Source organism: Etheostoma spectabile, chromosome 11, assembly GCF_008692095.1.
Source record: "Etheostoma spectabile isolate EspeVRDwgs_2016 chromosome 11, UIUC_Espe_1.0, whole genome shotgun sequence".
NCBI lineage: Eukaryota > Metazoa > Chordata > Actinopteri > Perciformes > Percidae > Etheostoma > Etheostoma spectabile.
Genome location: NC_045743.1, coordinates 3,890,935 through 3,910,000, shown reverse-complemented (window position 1 = coordinate 3,910,000; position 19,066 = coordinate 3,890,935). Strand labels below are relative to the sequence as shown.

The 19,066-nt window shown below is 39.0% G+C and overlaps 2 protein-coding genes across 4 annotated transcripts in view; both read right to left on the bottom strand.

The window, feature by feature from the left end:
* si:dkey-100n23.5 (cyclic AMP receptor-like protein A) overlaps positions 1-6,422 on the bottom strand; it is a 48,208-nt gene extending 41,786 nt beyond the window's left edge. For 2 of the 3 annotated variants that reach the window (XM_032529881.1, XM_032529883.1), the window contains exons 1-4: positions 6,235-6,422; positions 3,016-3,068; positions 1,082-1,136; positions 58-114 (exon numbers count right to left, since the gene is read on the bottom strand). In XM_032529881.1, the coding sequence (XP_032385772.1) occupies positions 58-114; positions 1,082-1,136; positions 3,016-3,068; positions 6,235-6,315 (246 nt within the window). In that variant the 5' untranslated portion in view covers positions 6,316-6,422. The remainder of the gene's footprint in view (positions 1-57; positions 115-1,081; positions 1,137-3,015; positions 3,069-6,234) is intronic. The other variant, XM_032529884.1, reaches the window with a different exon arrangement.
* Positions 6,423-8,786: 2,364 nt separating this feature from the next.
* On the bottom strand, positions 8,787-10,419 carry LOC116698225 (mid1-interacting protein 1-B). The gene has a single exon (XM_032530031.1). It carries the CDS (start codon positions 10,128-10,130, stop codon positions 9,639-9,641), a length of 492 nt encoding a protein of 163 aa, XP_032385922.1. The 5' UTR covers positions 10,131-10,419; the 3' UTR covers positions 8,787-9,638.
* Between the last annotated feature and the right edge of the window lie 8,647 nt (positions 10,420-19,066).

Below are 19,066 nucleotides of genomic sequence, written 5' to 3'. Positions count from 1 at the left end.
GCTCCAACAAAATAAACTCTATGTGGGTGTTTAGTGAAACGCACTTGAGTAACTCACCATAACATATCCTATGCTATCAAAGAAGGCAGCTACCGTCAGGCTGAGAATCATCTTCTGTACAGTGAAAATCAGAGGAAAACATGAAGAGGGATTTGCCAGGGCATTTAGATTTACTTAGGGAAATTCAAATGATGACTGATGTGAATGACAGCTTGGCATACGACTTCCTTGGTGACAACCTTGTGAAAATATCACAGGATGGAGAAGAGAGTTTCCTTTATACCTTCTACACAAACTGAGCTCATTGTATATTATCTGAAACAAAACAATAATGGGTGAAGGGGAGTTGTTCTGCATACCCACTGTGTGTAGAGGTGGTTACAAACTGTGGCAATGGTAGGACACAGACACATGCAGGCATGCACGCACGCACACAAGACAGAAAAAGCCCTAAAGAGAGAGCACTAAAGACTATTGACTGACAGATAACCTTTGTGGGGGGATGGACGTAAGGAGAGGGTTTATGTGGTGTGATAGGAACAGAGGAGGAGGAGCAGGAAAGAAAGAGAAGTTGAAGCCACTCTGTGCGACCTGTTCCAGAGGTAAGAGGATGCATCCTAGCCCCACGTTATGCTGTCATTTACTTCAGATTAGGAGCATAACGTGGAGCGCTGCTAAACCTGACAGACCTGCTGGACTGGCTTCAAAAACCCCATACAGGCCGCATACTCAAACAAACACTGATTTGCTTAAGACATTTGGAATTATTTTGAATTAAAAAAGAAAAGGATGTAGAAGAAAAAGAGCCTCATCTAATTGTGTCCAGTGTACTGTCAGACCGTAGTATAATAAAGTATAATGCAAACATCCTCATTTGGAGAGAGGAATGACAGCCGTCATTATCACAGAACAACCACGAGTCAATTAACTCCAAAATTGATTCATCTTTGCATTTTAATTGGGTTCAATTATGCCAAGATTTGCTATGGCTAATTGAGCATATTTCTGGTGGCAAAGAAGCAGACACAGAATTTGGACAAAAAAGAATAAAAATATACTGTACATTGTAGTGGAAATTTACCTGAGCCAAAGAGTGATACCTGCGAAGCAGCCAGATCACAAACAGCATGAAAAAGCTGTGGAGAGAGAAGAAAGACAACATTGAGATGGTTCTTGAAAACTGCAAGGGCAACAATTTGAACAGGACCAGTAATTTGCTGATATGATGTCTTGCTGCACATAAATACATCATTAAAACTCAAAGACTTTCCCTGCAGGCTCTACTGTAAAGCAGCAAAGATTAATTGATTAATCAATTGGTTGTCAACTATTAAATTAATCACCCTTTTTAATAATTGATTAATTGGCTTAAGTCCTTTTTTTTAATTCTCTGATTCAAGCTTCTTAATATTGAATATTTTCTTCTTTCCTCTGTGACAGTAAACTGAATATATTTGAGTTGTGGACAAAACAAGACATTTGAGGACTTTATCTTACTTATGATATTTTTCAGCATTTTTTTGACATTTTATAGACCAAACAACTAATCAATTAATCAAGAAGATAATCAACAGATTAATAGACTATGAAAATGATTGTTAGTTGCAGACCTACTCTATTGTAACCTTTACTCTAACTCCTAGGCCAATGCATTCTTTAGCTTATACTAGGATTACTGACCATAAAAGCAATGCCTGTTTTGGCTGAACTAATGAAACCTGTAGAAAACCTGCTACAGACGTGCTTAGCAGCATTTGAAGAAGCAAAGTCCCCAGCCAAAAAGTTACCACCGAAGCTAAAAGTTGAAGCCAAAATGTTAGGACAGAGTTCATCATTATGCCACCTGCAAAATCACAACTGACTATTGAAACAAATGGTAAACATCGATTGACTTCTTTAAAATAATTTTGCTTTTTTCCACAAGAGATCTGGGTCCCAACATATTAATTTCCCTTGTTTGTGTCTATTAAACACTCTAATTATTATTATTACATGCTACATTCTTTAGACCAGTGATTCCCAAAGTGGGGGTCGGGACCCACAGGGGGGTCGCGAGCCAGAGAGGGGGGGTCGCAAGTTGATTTCCAGAAATAAAACAAAAACTTAAAAACGATTAGAAATAGCATATGTTAGCCATGATTTTAACACAAGATAAAACTAGTGGCTATGGTTAAAATAAAACCAAGCAAATAAATAAAAATGGAACAGCTCTTTAGATTTTCACGCCTATAGTGCGTGCGCGGTTGCGCGCAATGTTTATATACGTTTATAGTGGGGGGGTCGCAAGTCACTTGCACCGTTACTTTGGGGGTCGTGGGCTGAAAGTTTTGGGAACCCCTGCTTTAGGCCATAACCCTGGAACTGGCTTTGTGAAACTTTGAAATAAATCATTTAGTTTCACTATAAAACTAATTTTTAGAATAGTACAGTATAGACTTGAATTATGTTTAATTTATTGACATATATCTTTGACATAAAGGGTGAGGACAGCACAACAACACTGAAAACCACAGCTTCTAAAATGAACACATAGTTAGACCCACATATCTCAACACAGCCTCAACAAAAGGTGAATATTACAAGCTTTCCAACAATTGAATTTATTACAGGGTTACTGCAGTGGTCACAGTTTGCACAGGTTAAAGGGACCCTGCAGTTCTTTTCTTGTAAACAAACAAAAGTTATGTGTGTCCTTAAGGTCTAACAAACGTGTCAAGTGACTTTCCTTCCCCATAAAACATTTGCAAAGACAATTTTTATGTATTTTAAATCCACCACAAACAAAACGGGAACCCACTCCTCAAAAAACAGCTCCATAGGGCTACAAGAGATCTAAACCTCTACAGGGAATATTTAATATTACAGTTAACTCTTCCACCACTTCGATATCATATAAAATTGTAGATATAACTCAAATACAGCGTAGCCCTTTAGCTATGAGCCGTTAAACTATCTGGTGTGAATAAAGGTCAAGGCTTATCATTTGAGAAAGAAATTATTTGAGGAAATATTTACCATCCTACTAAGGAGAATGTTCCTGTGGCTCGTTTTACAGTTAAAATCACCGCCTGTAAAACAGAAACAATTAATTACTAGAAGAAGTATTAAAGTGTATAGTTGACATATGCATTACTTACATTGTATAATATTTTTGTTTTAAATAAAGAACTGTGACATCCTGAGAGGTGCAATTCAAATACAGTACTGCCATCATTATAATCATAAGCTTAGAAAGGACTGGGTTGACAAGACTGCTATTTGCTCAATCATGTCTTTTGTGTGTTTTTGTGCAAGCATGTGTGCAATTAAAGGAAGTGTAATGAAAAGGAGTTTGCATATATTTCAGGCAACAAAAGCATTAGAAATGTGAGTATTTGCAATGTACTGACACCTTAGACATCTAAAGTGTTTATGGACATAACCTCCACATGCATTAGATGCATTTAAACATGCCATAAAACACAGAGGGCTGCTAAATGACAGCTAAGTGAAATGAAAAACATTCAAGCTGAAGTGGATCGATGAGCTACTCTGAGCAAAAACAAGAGAGGAAAGAAAAAGAGCGAAGGAATGTAAAACATGAGAAATGTGTGAGTCAGTCCTGAAAGCTTCGGGGAAAATGAAGGGCCCAGTACCAGTCTTGCATGCAAAATAAAGACGACATGTCCACACTACGAGCTGTACACTTCTGCTGTGATACACCTTCTTCCTCGGTGCAGTCACTACAATAAACGGCTACCTTGAATCAGTCAATCACGTCACGTGTCCCTCTGCAGGAAACAGGGAACTCTATTCAAAAAAGCCAAGAAACTGTTTTTATTAAATATATAGAAGTGAGTTTAAAGTTTTATGTAATAATTTTTTTTTTTCAGTAGCTGCACTAAATAGTGCATGAGTGATCTTGCTTTTTGAAAAGTTTATTTTGCTCTTCTTGGGTATGGATTTTCCTCATGATTTGCAAGACACACAAACATCTGTATCATGGTTTTCATGTGCAAATCATTAACATGAGTTACCCTTTGAAGGCTATCCCAACTTAACACCAAAATGATTAAAAGTAATCAGAGCTGCAATTAATTATTTATTATCAAATAATCTGCCAATTATTTTCTTGAGCAATCAGCTGGTCCATAAAATGAGTTGTCAGAATAAATGACCCTGTGTCACTGACACTCAACACCTAAGAAATAGAGCTGCAAAGATTAATCGAATACTCAATTAGTTGTCAATTTTTTAATTAATCTCCAACTATTTTGATAATCAATTAGTCGGTTTGAGTAATTTTTTTCAGACAAAAGTAAAACATACTTTGATTCCAGCTGGTTAAATATGAAAATCTTCTAATTGTTTTCCCCCTATGTGAGAGTAAAATTAATATCTTTGAGTTGAGGACAAAACAAGACATTTGAGGACGTCATCTTGGGAGGACATTTTACAGACCAAACAACTAATCGATTAACTGAGAAAATATTCAACAGATTAATTGTTGTAAATTGCAGCCCTATTAAAAAATATTTACTTTATGATCACATCAAACAAAGAAAAGCAGCAAATCCTCACAATGAAGAACCTGTTGCTAGGAAATGTTTGTTTTTGCTTGAAAAATTACTTGTATGATACATTGATTATTAAAATATTGAAAATTATGTTTTTGTTGATGGGGAACGGAAGAATGTATGAATACTTAGTTTTCATTGGAAGAGTGATAATGACCAACTCAAACTGATATAGCTGGCGTAGTCAATGTGGGCCATCTGTATCTGGTTTAATCAGACAGTATATGGAACCCTGTAATAGATCGCTTGCACTCATGAGTGACTGCTTATTGTAAAAGGAGAGAGTTGGGCTCAAGGCAAGTCAGCATTACTGCAGCATTCTCAGTTACAGTAGGTCAAGAGAGTGGATGATAACCTGAAGCCAAAAGCTGCTCACATGCAAAAGTTACACCTACTTACATTAACACATTCACTGCTCCAGAAACAAAACTCTTTCTAAACTAATCTGTCCATATGTCAGCCTTGATTTAGCGACAAGCTACAACTGATCCAAGCCTGGTATTTCCTAACAAGGTTACTCTGAAACCATTGACAGGTTTATCATCATCTTACACAATATCCTCAGGGTTTGGACTGAATACACCAACAGCATGTACATTCAGTGCAATATAATATGAATCTATTTGTGAGGGTCATGATGTGCAATTGTTGTGCTTGAAACTTTGCCAGAGAGGTGTTGATTCAACCTCTTGGTAGTTTCCAGTCTACGATTGGTGCTGTTATATTGGACTGCACATTGTACAGTGCTCCTGTTGGTCTGAACAAAATAACTGGAACAGCTTACAGTAAAATGCAATCAAATACAACAACATCACAAACCATTACATTATATTCATTTGGCTGATGCCTGTGTCCAAAGAAACTTACAATAAATGCATTCAAACTGTTCAGTGCTACAGCACATGTGCTTGGATAAATAAATAAATACACACACACATATACACACACACACACACACAACACAACATACATATATATATATATATATATATATATATATATATATATATGGTGTTATGTACATTTCACTCAGGCACGTATTGTAATAAAGTTATAAAATAGCATACAGTAAAATTACTCAAGTACAAGCACTTCAGTAAGAAAATGAGTAAATGTACTAACTACTCTATCACTGAGCAAACTGGTGAAGCAGGTTCACTTATCATGTCAAGATAAGAAACACTCTGCTTATCTCTGTTCATATTATCCATAACATGGTAAACATTGTTTCATTAGCTAAGTATGATTAACAGCTAAAATGCATAAAGCTGGTGATGTTATTATTAGCTTCAGTTAGTTTAGTTGTTACCATGACAGACACAAGTGAGTAATGTTAGCTCTCCGTTAGCAGGTAATGCTATTAGTTTAACGGTCGGTTTTTAATTAGTTACAACGTTCCTATTTGATGGGGCCAGTCAATGTGGCTAGTTAGCAATGTTAGATCACTGACAGCTTTTCCAGTTGCAGTTTTGGATTGGGAATCATGCAGGTGCCAGGTCTTCATACATCAATTTATCGATCGATCGATCCATAAATCAATCAGGTCGAATACATTATTACCAACGAAAAGCAAGATAACAGTGAAACGTTATGCAGCTAACTAACTATTGTTAGCTAATTAGCTAACAAAACTTCGCTAAATACTGAGTTTACTCTTACGTTAGCTAACGTTACTTACGCATCGATAGTCTTCTGAATCTGTATTAAAAAATACGCAGGGTGAAGAGTTACTTATTGCCTTTGGGTTTTGACTGTTCATTTTTGAGTCACTATGACTTTGGATTAATTTGCTTCAATGTGTTTTTGTTTTGCTGGAGCTTTTCTTGCAGCCTACTTCCGGTTTCTACCGTGCGCACAAAGGGACAAAAAGCACCAATGACAGGGCGAAGCCAAGTGTCATCGAACGGACAAAAAATCACTGTGTTTACAACTTAGCTAATTAGGATCTCGTTGTTAGAAGCAGTAAGAAAAAGCCTCAGGAAGGAATCTGTGACTTTGAGATTGACACTATACGTGCAGTGAAAGCACTGCCATTCAATGACAGCCTCTAAAGATGTTTAGGATCTCTTTGTTTTTTTTGTTTGTTCTCTTTGTTAGACTTTATCTGGATAACAGAGTTTGTAAGTTTCATGTTTCTCTGAAAAGAGACAGACAGGACAATATTAAAACCAATAGTCATTTTTAGAACGTTTTTGGTCATTTTACATAGGCCTATTGACTGAATAAAAATCAGAAAATTGAATTTTTTTTAGAATTAATCATACGTTTTTGACATAGCAAGATTGTTTGCTAGCATATGTTATGAATATATCTTACATAATAGAATATATCAGGTTTGGGTTACTTTATTTCTATCCATAGACTTTCAGACACCAGAGACAACATGTGATGGGACAACAAATCACAATACAATGGGACAATGAATAAAACGCTTAATTCTCCAGTGCTAATCAAGACGCTAGAATATAAATATCAACGAAAACACTCAAAACTGACTACCATGAAGTTTAAAAACAAATGAATCAATAATTAACATATAGGCCTGCACAATTACAGGCTGGGCAAATCGTGCATTTTTTCTTACAACTTGTTCATCAGTGTGATTGCCACTGGAACAAAACTGTTTTTATATAATGCAGTTTTGCTCCAAAAATTGGTATTTTAGAGTATAGCTGAATGACATTAGGCCATTTAGCGTCATCTATTTGCTGTAGTGTCCAGTATGGCATGCATGTTGAGATCTATTAAAGTAACCGCTGCTATTGTCTTTCACCTAAAAAGAGGCAAATTAACAGTATCAATAAGACATTTTTGCATGTGTTCTTCTTATTGTATGGGGTTTAATGTAATGTCTAGGTGTGTATGAGAGAGTGAGAGAACGAAACTGGAAAGTGTGTGTGTTGAAGCCTATTGAGCTATTGTGACACTGAAACCCCAGCTGCACCCATTTCACTCAGTGGCCTTTGAGGCTGTCGCTGCACGGCAGTTAGTCAAACAGCAATGAGGGAGAATTGTTTTCTTCAAAATAGATATATTCCAAAATAAAAAGCAAACTTAACTGATTCCAGTACGAACTTGTAATTGCTGTTCCGCTACTGCAACATGTGTTTACTGTGCTCTACAGTTAACGTTTTTACTGTTTCGTTCCATGATGACAGCTACTTCAGTGTATTCTGGGACATGTTTACTTGACACAACAAATAAGACGAAGAAATGAAAGAACAAAATGGCCATTGGATGCGTTGGAATGAACTCGTACGTGCTACATTATTGAACAAACAACGGTACAAGGTGTTGTCACTTGAAGCTTGCAGCAACATTCCTCAACCTGCAGCTGGCTAAAGGTGAAACTGAATCTGAACCAAAACTGATTTTTGTTTTGCCCTAGGCACTACTACAGATACCAATAATTCGCATTCGAACACAAATAATAAAAAATGAACATCCAATTCTAAAAGAATGTCTGGATGTTTTAGGTGCAGTGATTAAACATTATCTAAACGAAAATACAACTCTTGAACAGCATCCACTTTACAAGGGGAGGACAACAGTTGAGACTTTGCACTGTTTTCATGCTGTATATGAACATCTGTTTTCTAATATGAGGGAAAGAATTGAACACTCTCTGACACTCTCAAGAAGATATGCAGAAAATAGTGTTTCTGTCCTGATACTTGACATACTTTGGTCAGTTTATACTATTTACCGCAGCCCTTTCAAATTTGTGAATTGCTGGCCAAGTCTCAGATTTTTTCAGCATTTAAAAGTAAAACGTCCTTAGAAAATATAGTTCATTTTCAACAATATTTGTTTATGCGTTATACTCAGAAGATGTTCTATACCACAGACTTTTCAAAACGTGCTTTCTGACAACGCACGGAATATATCAGGTATTCCCTGTACTAACACTGCACATTGGAGAATAGGGACATGCAGAAAGGTATAAATTGGTTTTGGCCTACTTATTACAACGTTTTTGTGGTCTGAATAGGCCAAATTCTGTTTGTGAAGATGTCCTGTCTGTTCTGTTATTAATGTCAATTTTAATCATAACTGCATTCATGTATTTCTTTTTAAAAACAAATAAAGTCAGATCTTATAAAAGTTTATTTCAAGGAACAAAAATCAGTACAAATCGTGCAGAAGTTGTGCGGTCTGTTCTGTAATGTTCTTAATGTCAGTTTTAATCATAACTGCATTCATGAAAAAGGTATTCTTTAAACAAATAAAGTCAGTTCATATAAAAGTTTATTTTAAGAAACACAAATCAGTAAAAATGGCGCAAAAGGTGCATACAAAAGCATTTGCTTACTTTGGACAGATTGGCATGTCCAATAATCCAATGATAGTAGTAAATAAATGACAATACAATAACAACAATGCATCTTGTGGAAACCCTCATAATTCTCTATACAGAAGCATCAGCAGATGATTCTGGTTCATTGGTCATGTAGGGCATTGGGAGATCACAGGCAGCTATACAGTTCGCATCTGCCTCCTTCCATGCAAGCACAATTTAAAGACACAGACACATCAGACTTGAAGGAGCACTGGTCACACACGGACAAATGCATCTAAACACACTGACATCATCAGCAACACAAACAGGAAGCTAAATCTTTTGTCAGTATATCCCCCTCGGAGGGGCGGTTCAGACGACAGGTCCTGTAGTTCATGCAGTCCAATTTTTCTCCAACTTTGAAATAACATTTGACTCTTAAACAATACAGTGCAAGGTAATAAATTATACATTAAATAAAGGTTTTAAATATGTTTCATCTGCGTATCACAGGCGCTGAATGCATGGTGTGTTAAAAACTTTGGAGTGCAAAACATAAGTTTGGTTTTTAAGTGCACAAATGCATTCATCGTGATCAACACATCTACAGTCAATAATACCACAGAGTAGTCCAACACCGTGCAGGAGAAATTAGCAAATTTTTGTTCTCTATCATTCAAATGTTTGTCCACAAATTTCATCAGTAGTAACAGCAGCAGCAAAACAAGACCCGTTGAGAGAAGTCGGGCCAGTCCAATAACAAACAAAAACATCGGGTCCTTCAGTTTCTGTAGGCTCCGATCTTAATGGCCCCATCCTCCAATCTCCTGGTTGTAGCGCTTGGTGAGAGAGTTGGCCTGCAGAGTGAGCTTGGACAGCACCCCTTGCAGTCCGGTCAAGTGGTACTGGAACTGTTTCTGCAGATCGTCGTCCTCTTCCTCTTCCTCGTCTGATGATAAGGATTTAGAAGAGGAGGATGAGGAGGTGGATGCGGACGAATTCATGCGGGTGATCTTCATGCTCTCCTTGCGCCTCTCATCGGCTGCTGCGCACCTGACCCCCCACTCGATGTCCCTGCGGATGGACTTGAGCAGCTGATAGTAGCTGTACATGTCCCCCTCGTCCTCGACTGATTTCAGGGAGCTCAACTCCCTGTCCTCTTCCAGTGGGACGTCCCGCAGCAGGCTGGGCACCATGACGGTCTGGTCCATGTTGTTGACGGCACCGATGAAGCGGTTCATGGCGTTGAAGAGGGAGTTTTTCTGGGCGCGGGTTTCTGGGGGCTGCATCATCATCTTCCCTTTTTTCTTCTGTAACAGAAATAAAAGCGAAGATGTGAGTTTCTGGTGTCGATTATTTTTCTCCTCTGTGAGTGTCCTGCTTTAATTCCGAGCTGATCGGCTTACAGGAGCGTCTTCTGGTCTGTAATGCTGCAGCGGGGATTGGCTGTCAGGCGAGTTGAGTTCCCCCCTTGATGAGTGTTTGAGCCCTTGTCGTAGTTTCTAGTTTGCGGGAGGATGGTTGCGCTTTTATACACATGCAGGTTTCGTAATAGGCGGCCCCACAACCGGTTCGTCAGGTTCTCCCTCTCCAGTTAACCAGGCAAGCGACCTGAAATACCACGCAGCACAGCAGACGTTTGAAAGTTTGTCTAAAAGAGGAGTGGCTTCAAATTGCCAAATCTAGGCCAAATATGCTACGGAGTACCGCTTTATCGTGCATGCTCAACTCACTGTTTGACACAGTCTCATCTCAAACTGACAATGTGCTGTGCTTCTTTGCTATGAGTTGTCTTCCGGTGAAAGAAATGACTGACGTTAGGCTACATCGACACATCCCACATTCTGTTCCGATCACGTTCAGGGTGAGGCCGGGCCTGACCGAGCAGGCCCGGTGCTATGAATATTCATAACCCAGCCATCAGCCCACTGCTCAGGCCTGCAGACAGCCAATCAGATGGCCGATTGCGTTTAATCGGAGACGGGATAAGTTGATGTTGGACCAATGACGAGAGCCACTGTTGAATCAAACATATGCAGAAAACTAGCTTTTTGATTAAATTTACCAATAAATTAATGAATGACTGTAAAAATACGTCATTACTAAAAATACGCCATTACTAATTAAATTTATAAAAGTAGCCTACAAACTCAAAAGTGAAAGTATTCCTTCTGCAGACAGAATAGCCCCTGCTATATTAAGTGACCTAACGTATATAATAAAAAATGACATTATTAGTTTGTAAATGCTCCCATTTTTAAGCAGACCTTTAACTGGCATAACTGGTTCAGGTGGAGTTTTGACAACAGTGGTTTCCACCCTCAGGGTCAGACCGCTCCTAAGGGTCACAGGATAAACCTGAGGGATCAAAACATGATAGAGTAGGATAAAGAAAAACTATGTTATATCTGAAACTGTAGCCTACTTAAATACAGCAGTTAGAAAATGTACATATTTTCCCCCACTGGTCACACCTAAAACTGGGTTAAGTGTTTCCTTTGTTTAGCACATTCTATTCAACATATTAACTATGAAAACATAGTAATAATCCAGTATGTCCTAAATTGTGTAAAAATAATAAAGTAATTAGTGCCACACCATGGGCATGCCAAAAAATTATATCCTTGTTGCAACTGTCCAATTTTAACGCAATTACAGTGATACAATGGGAAATGAAAATGTCATAAAAGTACAAGTCACATTACCACATCCACAATATCAGTCCCTGCAGGAATATTACAGGCCCGATTATATCCCCTACGGATAACTTTAGTCTGAGCCAGTTACAGTACTGGCAAGCTATTCAGATTACGCTTTCAACCAAACTGTTGCACCAGCCAGTTTCAAGCAGTGATGGTGGACAGCTAATTTCCCCCTGTACCTTTCTAACTATAGGCCTTACTGCTGGTAAACAGGGGGGACTCACACACAGCCCCTGCAACAGAAATAGCCCACCATAAGCATTGCATACAGAATGTGCACTCATGGAAGTGCTCAGTTTGAAATTGGAGCTTTGGTCAACACTTCTTGTCAGTGTGAAACTATAAAAACATGTTTTTTACTGTGTAGCCATCAACAACAAAAATAAATCTCCCTGTCTTGTGTTGAATCAAAACATGTCTGACTGATTCATTGAATGCAATTTAAAATAGATCCACATACTTTAAAGGATAGGCTCACAGGAATGATATAAAGGAGGGAAGGGAGGGTGACCGGATTGATACTCCATGCCCAATCAGAGACATGTAGGCCAGGTTTGTTCTAGACTAAAGCAGATGAATCTCTCTTTAAGAATTGTTGCTCAGCAAGAATGGGAAGAATGCGTACAAGGACGGCAAAACCTGTTGGTTGAGTATCTGTCTCTCAGACTCTGTCCCATCCTACTTCCGACTCCTCTCTGTTCTCTTTTTCTTTATTCTACCTCTGCTAGTGAAGTAGTACCACAATGTGGAAATGCTCCATTAAAATCCCTCCTTTACAGATAATACTGTGTGAACGTTATCACCGAAAATGTTCTAATACATAGATATATATATACCACTTATGGAATAACATGAAAGCAGTATTGTTTTTATAGCTGGTCGATGTGAGGCTAGGATTTTGTGTTGGATGGAGAGTCATCTAATGTATTTGATATGTTTAGATTTTTAGCATCTTTATCTAAGTAACTCAAATCATAGCTATCAAATAAATGTAGTCAAAGTACAAAAAGTACAATATCTCTGTTGTGTATGTAGTGAAGTTAAAATATGAAGAGGATCAAATTGAAATAACAAACTAAAGTAGTAGTGCCTCAGAGTTGTACTTAAGTACAGTTCTTAAAAGTAATTAGTTACAGTGGTGGAAGAAGTATAGTCAAATTGTTTACTTATAAATCAAAGCCGCTAAAGGAAAAGTATGTAAAAATACTCCATTACAAGTAAAAGTCCATTTTAAATTTGACTCTAATGAAATTATAGAAGTATTAGCAGCAAAATGCACTCAAAGTGTCATAGGTAAAAGTACTTAAAATGCAGCAGAATGGTGCCTGTTAGAGTTACATTATTATTATTTCTTATGTATAAATTTGTACACAGCATTTCTTTTCCTCACACATGGTGCTAATTTTACTGTAACTACTATTTTTATACTGTTAGTTTAGTCTTCATAATTATTTAGTTTTGTATCTAAAATACTCTGCAAAGTAACTACATCTGTCAGATAGATTTTATGTTTTTTTAGATTTAACGGTTGAGGAGTAGTAATGTAACAGCCCAAAATTGAAATACTGAAGTAAAGTACCAGTGAGGTGTACTTAAATAAAGTGGTTAGGTTAATGCAAAAATGTAATTCCCCAATCTTCACATATCCTTTTTATTCAAAATCTGCCTTGGAAGCAAAGCTATACACAAACAGAAACACTAATCTTATTCCCCCTCTGAAATTAAACTGATCCCAGATCCAGTTAGAGGGGGGAAAAGGCAGGTCAGCAGAGCAAATGTGCACCGCTGCTGAGTGGAAATCAGATAGGAACAGAAGCAGGTTTTTGCTTTCTCAACAGGGCTGTCAATCATGGCCCCACCTCAATGGCTTCCACTCTATCCTCCCGTGAAAGGCCTTTCCACTTGTCAGAGGACGCACTGTGCCTGAAAGCAACAGTGAAACCCGGATCAGTTCGGAAGGGTTTCTCGATTGTGTGTCATGTCAGAAGCTGAGCATCCACCGATTACGGCGGGTGTCATCATCCCACAAGGCTTCAAAGAGAGAGAGGAGGAAGTGGGGAAGGAGGTGGTGGGGTGGGGGGCTGCACCACATGAACAGGCAGCTTGAGTCGGAACTCTAGTACTTGTCATCATAACTGCATGTTACTAAGAAGTGTGAGGCATGGGTGAGTTCAGCAGGGAAGCTGGAGGCGAAGCAGCAACAGCAATTAGAACAACAACTCACATCACAAACACACGGGTGGAGTTTACTTCCTTATATAGTAATGTAGCAGGCCTGCTATATTACTATAATGGAAAGTAAATGAGAGGTTATCACTGTGCATTATAAGAGAGTAGTAGTTGTTGTTGTTCTGTTGTTGTTGTTGTTGTTGTTGTTGTTGTTGTTGTGTGTGTGTGTGTGTGTGTGGTGTGTGTGTGTGTGTGTGTGTGTGTGTGTGTATGTGTGTGTTTGAAAGAGAAAGCTTAAGTGCTCATTCTGCAAGTTTTTAAAAATGTAATTTATAATGCGATCATGTTAAAGCAGTAAAGTAATTCATGTATAAGATTTCTAGTCTGATCACCAATTGCAATTTGGAAACACATTTCTTTTATACTGAGCCACATGAGTCACTTAATGTTATTATTTGAAGCCACTAATCTTCACTAAAGCAACTTCTTCTGATAAGCGGCAGTCAGCGTAGCACAGTGTGATTAAATGTGGCACTGAAATGGCCCTTTCCCTTTGAACAAACAACCTCATGGTTCAAATTATTTATTGGTACATCTCATCTTCTGGGTATTTATTTCTTGGAGTTTCAAAGATTTTAACAACCTGCTGAGAAGTTTATATTGTTTGAGTATTGAATTGGTTAATTCCACTGTTTTTCAATATGCCTAAATTTGACCACTTTAAGCAGGTTGACATTTTAAGTTTAGCTCCTAACACTAGTCAGCCTCAGGTGCCCATATTAACGTTGAAAAAGGTTAGCTACATTCCCAGAGCTCGGTAGCCAGTTCGTCATATCTTCTTGAGGCTAGCATCTTAAGGCTACATGTACAGCTACTATGTTTAGGCCTGAATCTCTAACTAAACTTGCATCGGGAGTAATGGTATAGGCAACAGGTAAGAAGATGAATGCATGAAAAAAAGGCAATATTTTTGGCTCTGCTGCATTCATTTTCATTCTTTTTTATTTTCTATATTATCCAATGGGAGCCAGACAATGTTATAGTGCATTGTTAAATCTCACTTTTAAGTTGCTAAATTACTTTAGTTAGGCTACGTTTACCTGCCACTTTTAAATTTAAAATTAAGTAAATACTATTTTCTTTTAACTAGCTCAACAAAAAATATATGAACATACAGTACCTAACATCATACCTACATTTAGCCTATATCTTTGCTTTTTAAAGATAATATGGTTATATGGTTTCTAGATATTTTAAGTAGGCCTAGATTCATTTTAGTACGACCAATTGGCTCCAGACAATACAGCCCTCAAGTTCACAGAAACACACAAACGTCTCCACCACAATAAATGATGGTAGCCTATATAGGACATATTTCAATCAAAGTTAGTCTTTCTTAATAGGCTTTGTTTTGCAAAACCACATGCTTGAAGTCAGAAATTAAGCTGAAATGTGCTAAACATTGTAATTGCATTGTTAACTAGAACTGCAAGCAGTTATGACGGGGTCCAAGCCTCATCGTGCCAGTTGCCCACAACGCAAGTAGCCTCCGACAACCCGGGGAGCGAGCAAATGCGGGACCCAAAGGGTAATGGAGAGGCGTACGTCAGGAAATATCGAGAGGTGTGAGCCGCAAGGTCTGTGGTACATTGCCGTTGCAAATATCCCATTCACATTGATTGAATAGAAGGGCCAAAACTTGTCAACGTAGTGCCCCTTATCGGCTGATCTTTACCAAATTTGGTACAGAGCCTCAGAGTGGCATGCTGAACAAGCATTTTCATGTTGACAGGAACTACTATGGCAGAGAAATTGCAATTGCAAATGTCCCATTTGCATGCATTGAGTTACAGGCCAAAGCACATCAACGTTGATTTTAGCACCCCCCAATCACCGATCTTCACCAAATTTGGTACAGCGCCTCAGAGCAGCATGCCAAACAAGCATCACACGTTTCATGGTGATAGGCATTACTAAGGCAGTGAAATTGCAATCGCAGACGTCCCATTTGCATGCAATGAGTTACAGGCCAAAACCCATCCATGGTGATTTTAGCGCCCCCTAACGGCTGATCGTTGCCAAATTTGGTACAGATCTTCGTAGTGTGATATTGAACAATAACCTCAAGTCTGCTGATAGCATTTAAATTAGCCGAGATATGATAAAGTTATTGGGTCTTAAATTGTGCATCTTTTTGAGGGGGCTTTTTCCCTTTTTTATCATAGTGACAGGAGACTGGAAAGGGGGAGAGAGAGTTGGGGAATGCCACGCAGCAAAGGGCAGCAGGTCGGATTTGAACCCTACCGCTGCAGGACTCAGCCAACATGGGGGGAACGCTCTTACTGGGTGCGCTAAATTAAATTGAACGTGCTTACCGTAGAAACATTCTTTAAATACATTTTGGTCAGGTCCATCTGGAGATGCTAGATAAAATATTTTGTGCGGATTGGTCGCACGGCCAAGGAGGAGTTCTAAAAAGATGTTAATTTCACATATGTGCACATGTGCAATATTGCGAAAAAAAAACTTCTTAGAAGAAAAGGGCGTGATCTACGCACAGTATATCATCAGATTCAGCTCGATCCAAGGAACATGTGGATGTAAGGGACTCTAATTTGCAATTAATAATGTAGGCGTTACAGGCAAAAACATGTTTGACGACATTATAGCGCCACCTAGTGGTCAACATGTATATTTTTGGTAGGTGAGGTCCAAAACCCATTGTAAATCTACCCTCTAAATTTAAAGTTATTCACTTTAGTATAAGTGCTGAATCCAAATGTGGGTCCAATAGGCCACGCCCACTTTGACCAATCAGTACCCTACTGCCGGGGTGGCCTCAGGAGTGGCCCTAGTTGGTAGGCTACACTCCAAATTTTGTAAAAATCAGATGGGCCGTTCATAAGAATAAACTTCTTGTACTTGAAGCACCACCTACAGGGCAATTTTTGTAAAATGTGTGGGGGGCCTCCAGAGGGCCATGGCAAACAAGAATCTTTCGTTGATTTTGCGTTGATAGCATTTATTTTGGTTGAGATGGCAAAGTTGGTGTTTTCATACACAAATTTGTTCTTGTGTAATATGCAATTTTTTATCCAATAAAAATTCTTTTGATAACCTTTTGTGTCGAGCAGATCGGTTAACGGTCTAGGTAGTTCCACAAAGTAGGTTTTTCAATAAATCGCGATTTTTCACTTAGAAAAATCTAGGCAGAAATGGGCGTGGCCTTTATCAGGAGATTCAGGGAGTTGTAGGGCCAAACACGTATCTCTGCGATAGCGCCACACCTAGTGGTGGACGTGTTTTTTTGTCCAGGTCCTTGCAGGGTTCTAGACCAGTCCTGCCCCCCCTGCTCCAACATGTAGGCTACGGGTTAGGCTGTAGCGTGAGTTTTATCGGCGGAATAATAGGCCCAACAATAATCAATAGAAAAACAATAGGGTGTCAACCGCGGTGTCGAAGCTACGGTTCCTACAGCCTCGGGCTTGGAGCCCTAACAGTGTGTTTGCAACCAGATTTTACATGATTACACTGGCTGCCGTGAACGTGTCCGTGCGCTCTTGACTCCGGGTTCGTGTGTGTCTGTGTGAGTAATAGCGCTTCCCAGTTGGATGCCTCCCTCTAGCCTATAACCGATTAAGTGTACTCGGGAGGCGGAGGCGCGAGGTGTGTGGGGGGGGGGAGGGGGGCGGAAGCCAGCGGCACGCACGCTCCATTAGCGGACCCACTGCCGCGCAGCTTTGCCGGTAATTTGCGTGACAGGATTGGAGCGAGTCTGTTAGCGCGATCTCACGGAGTCCGCCTCTCTCTTCTCACCGCTTTCCCGTCCTTGTTTCCGATGCAGCCCGCAGCAGCGCAGAAGAACAAGCAGACATGGAAAGACAGAGAATGTGTAGACCCGTGTGTGGTTCTCTATCCCCCACACGCTGCTTTCCCTTGTTTTCACTCCGCTCTCCCCAGCTCCGTTTTCCGCTGATCCCTAAGCGCCATCATGTGGACAAGGAGGGTACTTAGTGATGTCATGAAGTGAACCAGCCGCGGGAAGATCAGAGAATAATCTGTAAAAAAAAATCCTCCGCGATTTTAGAATATATCTGCATTTTTATTCTTCTGTTGTGAGTAGGGCATACTTCAATTTAAAAAATGTCAAATAAAAAAAAAATAGAAAAGAAACAACAAATAATAGTGGGGGGTCTGGGTGTCCTCCCCAGGGAAGTTTGAAGCGTCAAGAAATTCATTTCCTGTACTGTGGAAATACCTATATTCAGGTGAAGATGTAGAAAAACACAGATGACAATTCATAATTTATCAGAAATGTAATGGAAAGTATGATGTTGCGTGTCATTGGTCGTTTTTCAGTAGGTATATGGCAATCCTGGAGCTTCTTGGGGGGTATGCTACGTTTACAGGTGCACACCAGGTAGACTACACCACTGACTGTATTATGGTGTCAAGGTGTCTTTCTCAGTTTTTTTAGGTTGCACATGGTAACCAAAATAATCCGCCACGACATCTATTGCACCGACAGTCCGTCCTTGAAAAGTTATCCCTCCTTGAGGTTTATTCCTGTGTTCCCCGTCTTGTCCAGGAGATATAGACGTATCATATGATGTGCAGATTATGGATTATTTGGCTGGTCATCAATTGTGCAACATCTGCTCAGTTATTTAGCTCTTTCGTGACTCCTGTATCAGTTACAGCATCCATTGTTTGTCGTGCTTCTGTTGACCTAGTGAACGTTCTTCTCTAACAAGCATTTAAACTGTGAGTTTGCTACTGTATAATAACACTGGTTTAATTGTGTATTTGTCGCCAGTTTGATTAATGGTATCTTTCTTTTGTCAATCACAGACAAGTTGAAATCGTCTGTAGACCTTATTTTTTTTAAGTCTAAAATATTTATAATTACAGTTAGGGCAAATTGGCAATATCAACAACTCAAGACGACTTATGTTTTAAAAATTAATTTTCATTTATTTTGGTCTCCTGCATTGAGCAGAGGGAAATCAAGTCCAAACATGTTGGCCTTAGTGCATGTGGTACTCTATTACATGACAACTCATGCAAACCTAGCAGTCTATTGCGTCCTATGTCGCTATTGTCCCACACTAAACCACTAAGGAGTACACCCACACATATGTTATCCACACTTAGCCTACTCTCAACATGACTTAACTTTTAACTCAACTTTTTAACACTAATCGTGCAGCTAAAAATAGAATGTGTCCTGATTAATGTGTGGGATCAGCCCAGATGCGTTTTTTTATATTCTCACATTAATAACACGGCTATTAAATCAGTAAAATATGTTGTTCAAATTACAAAAAAAGACATCAACCCTTTGTAGTAGTCTCGTAATT

Bases quoted from the DNA above. Each gene is read 5' to 3' on its own strand.
- LOC116698225 (XM_032530031.1), bottom strand. From the start codon at position 10,130: ATGATGATGCAGCCCCCAGAAACCCGCGCCCAGAAAAACTCCCTCTTC.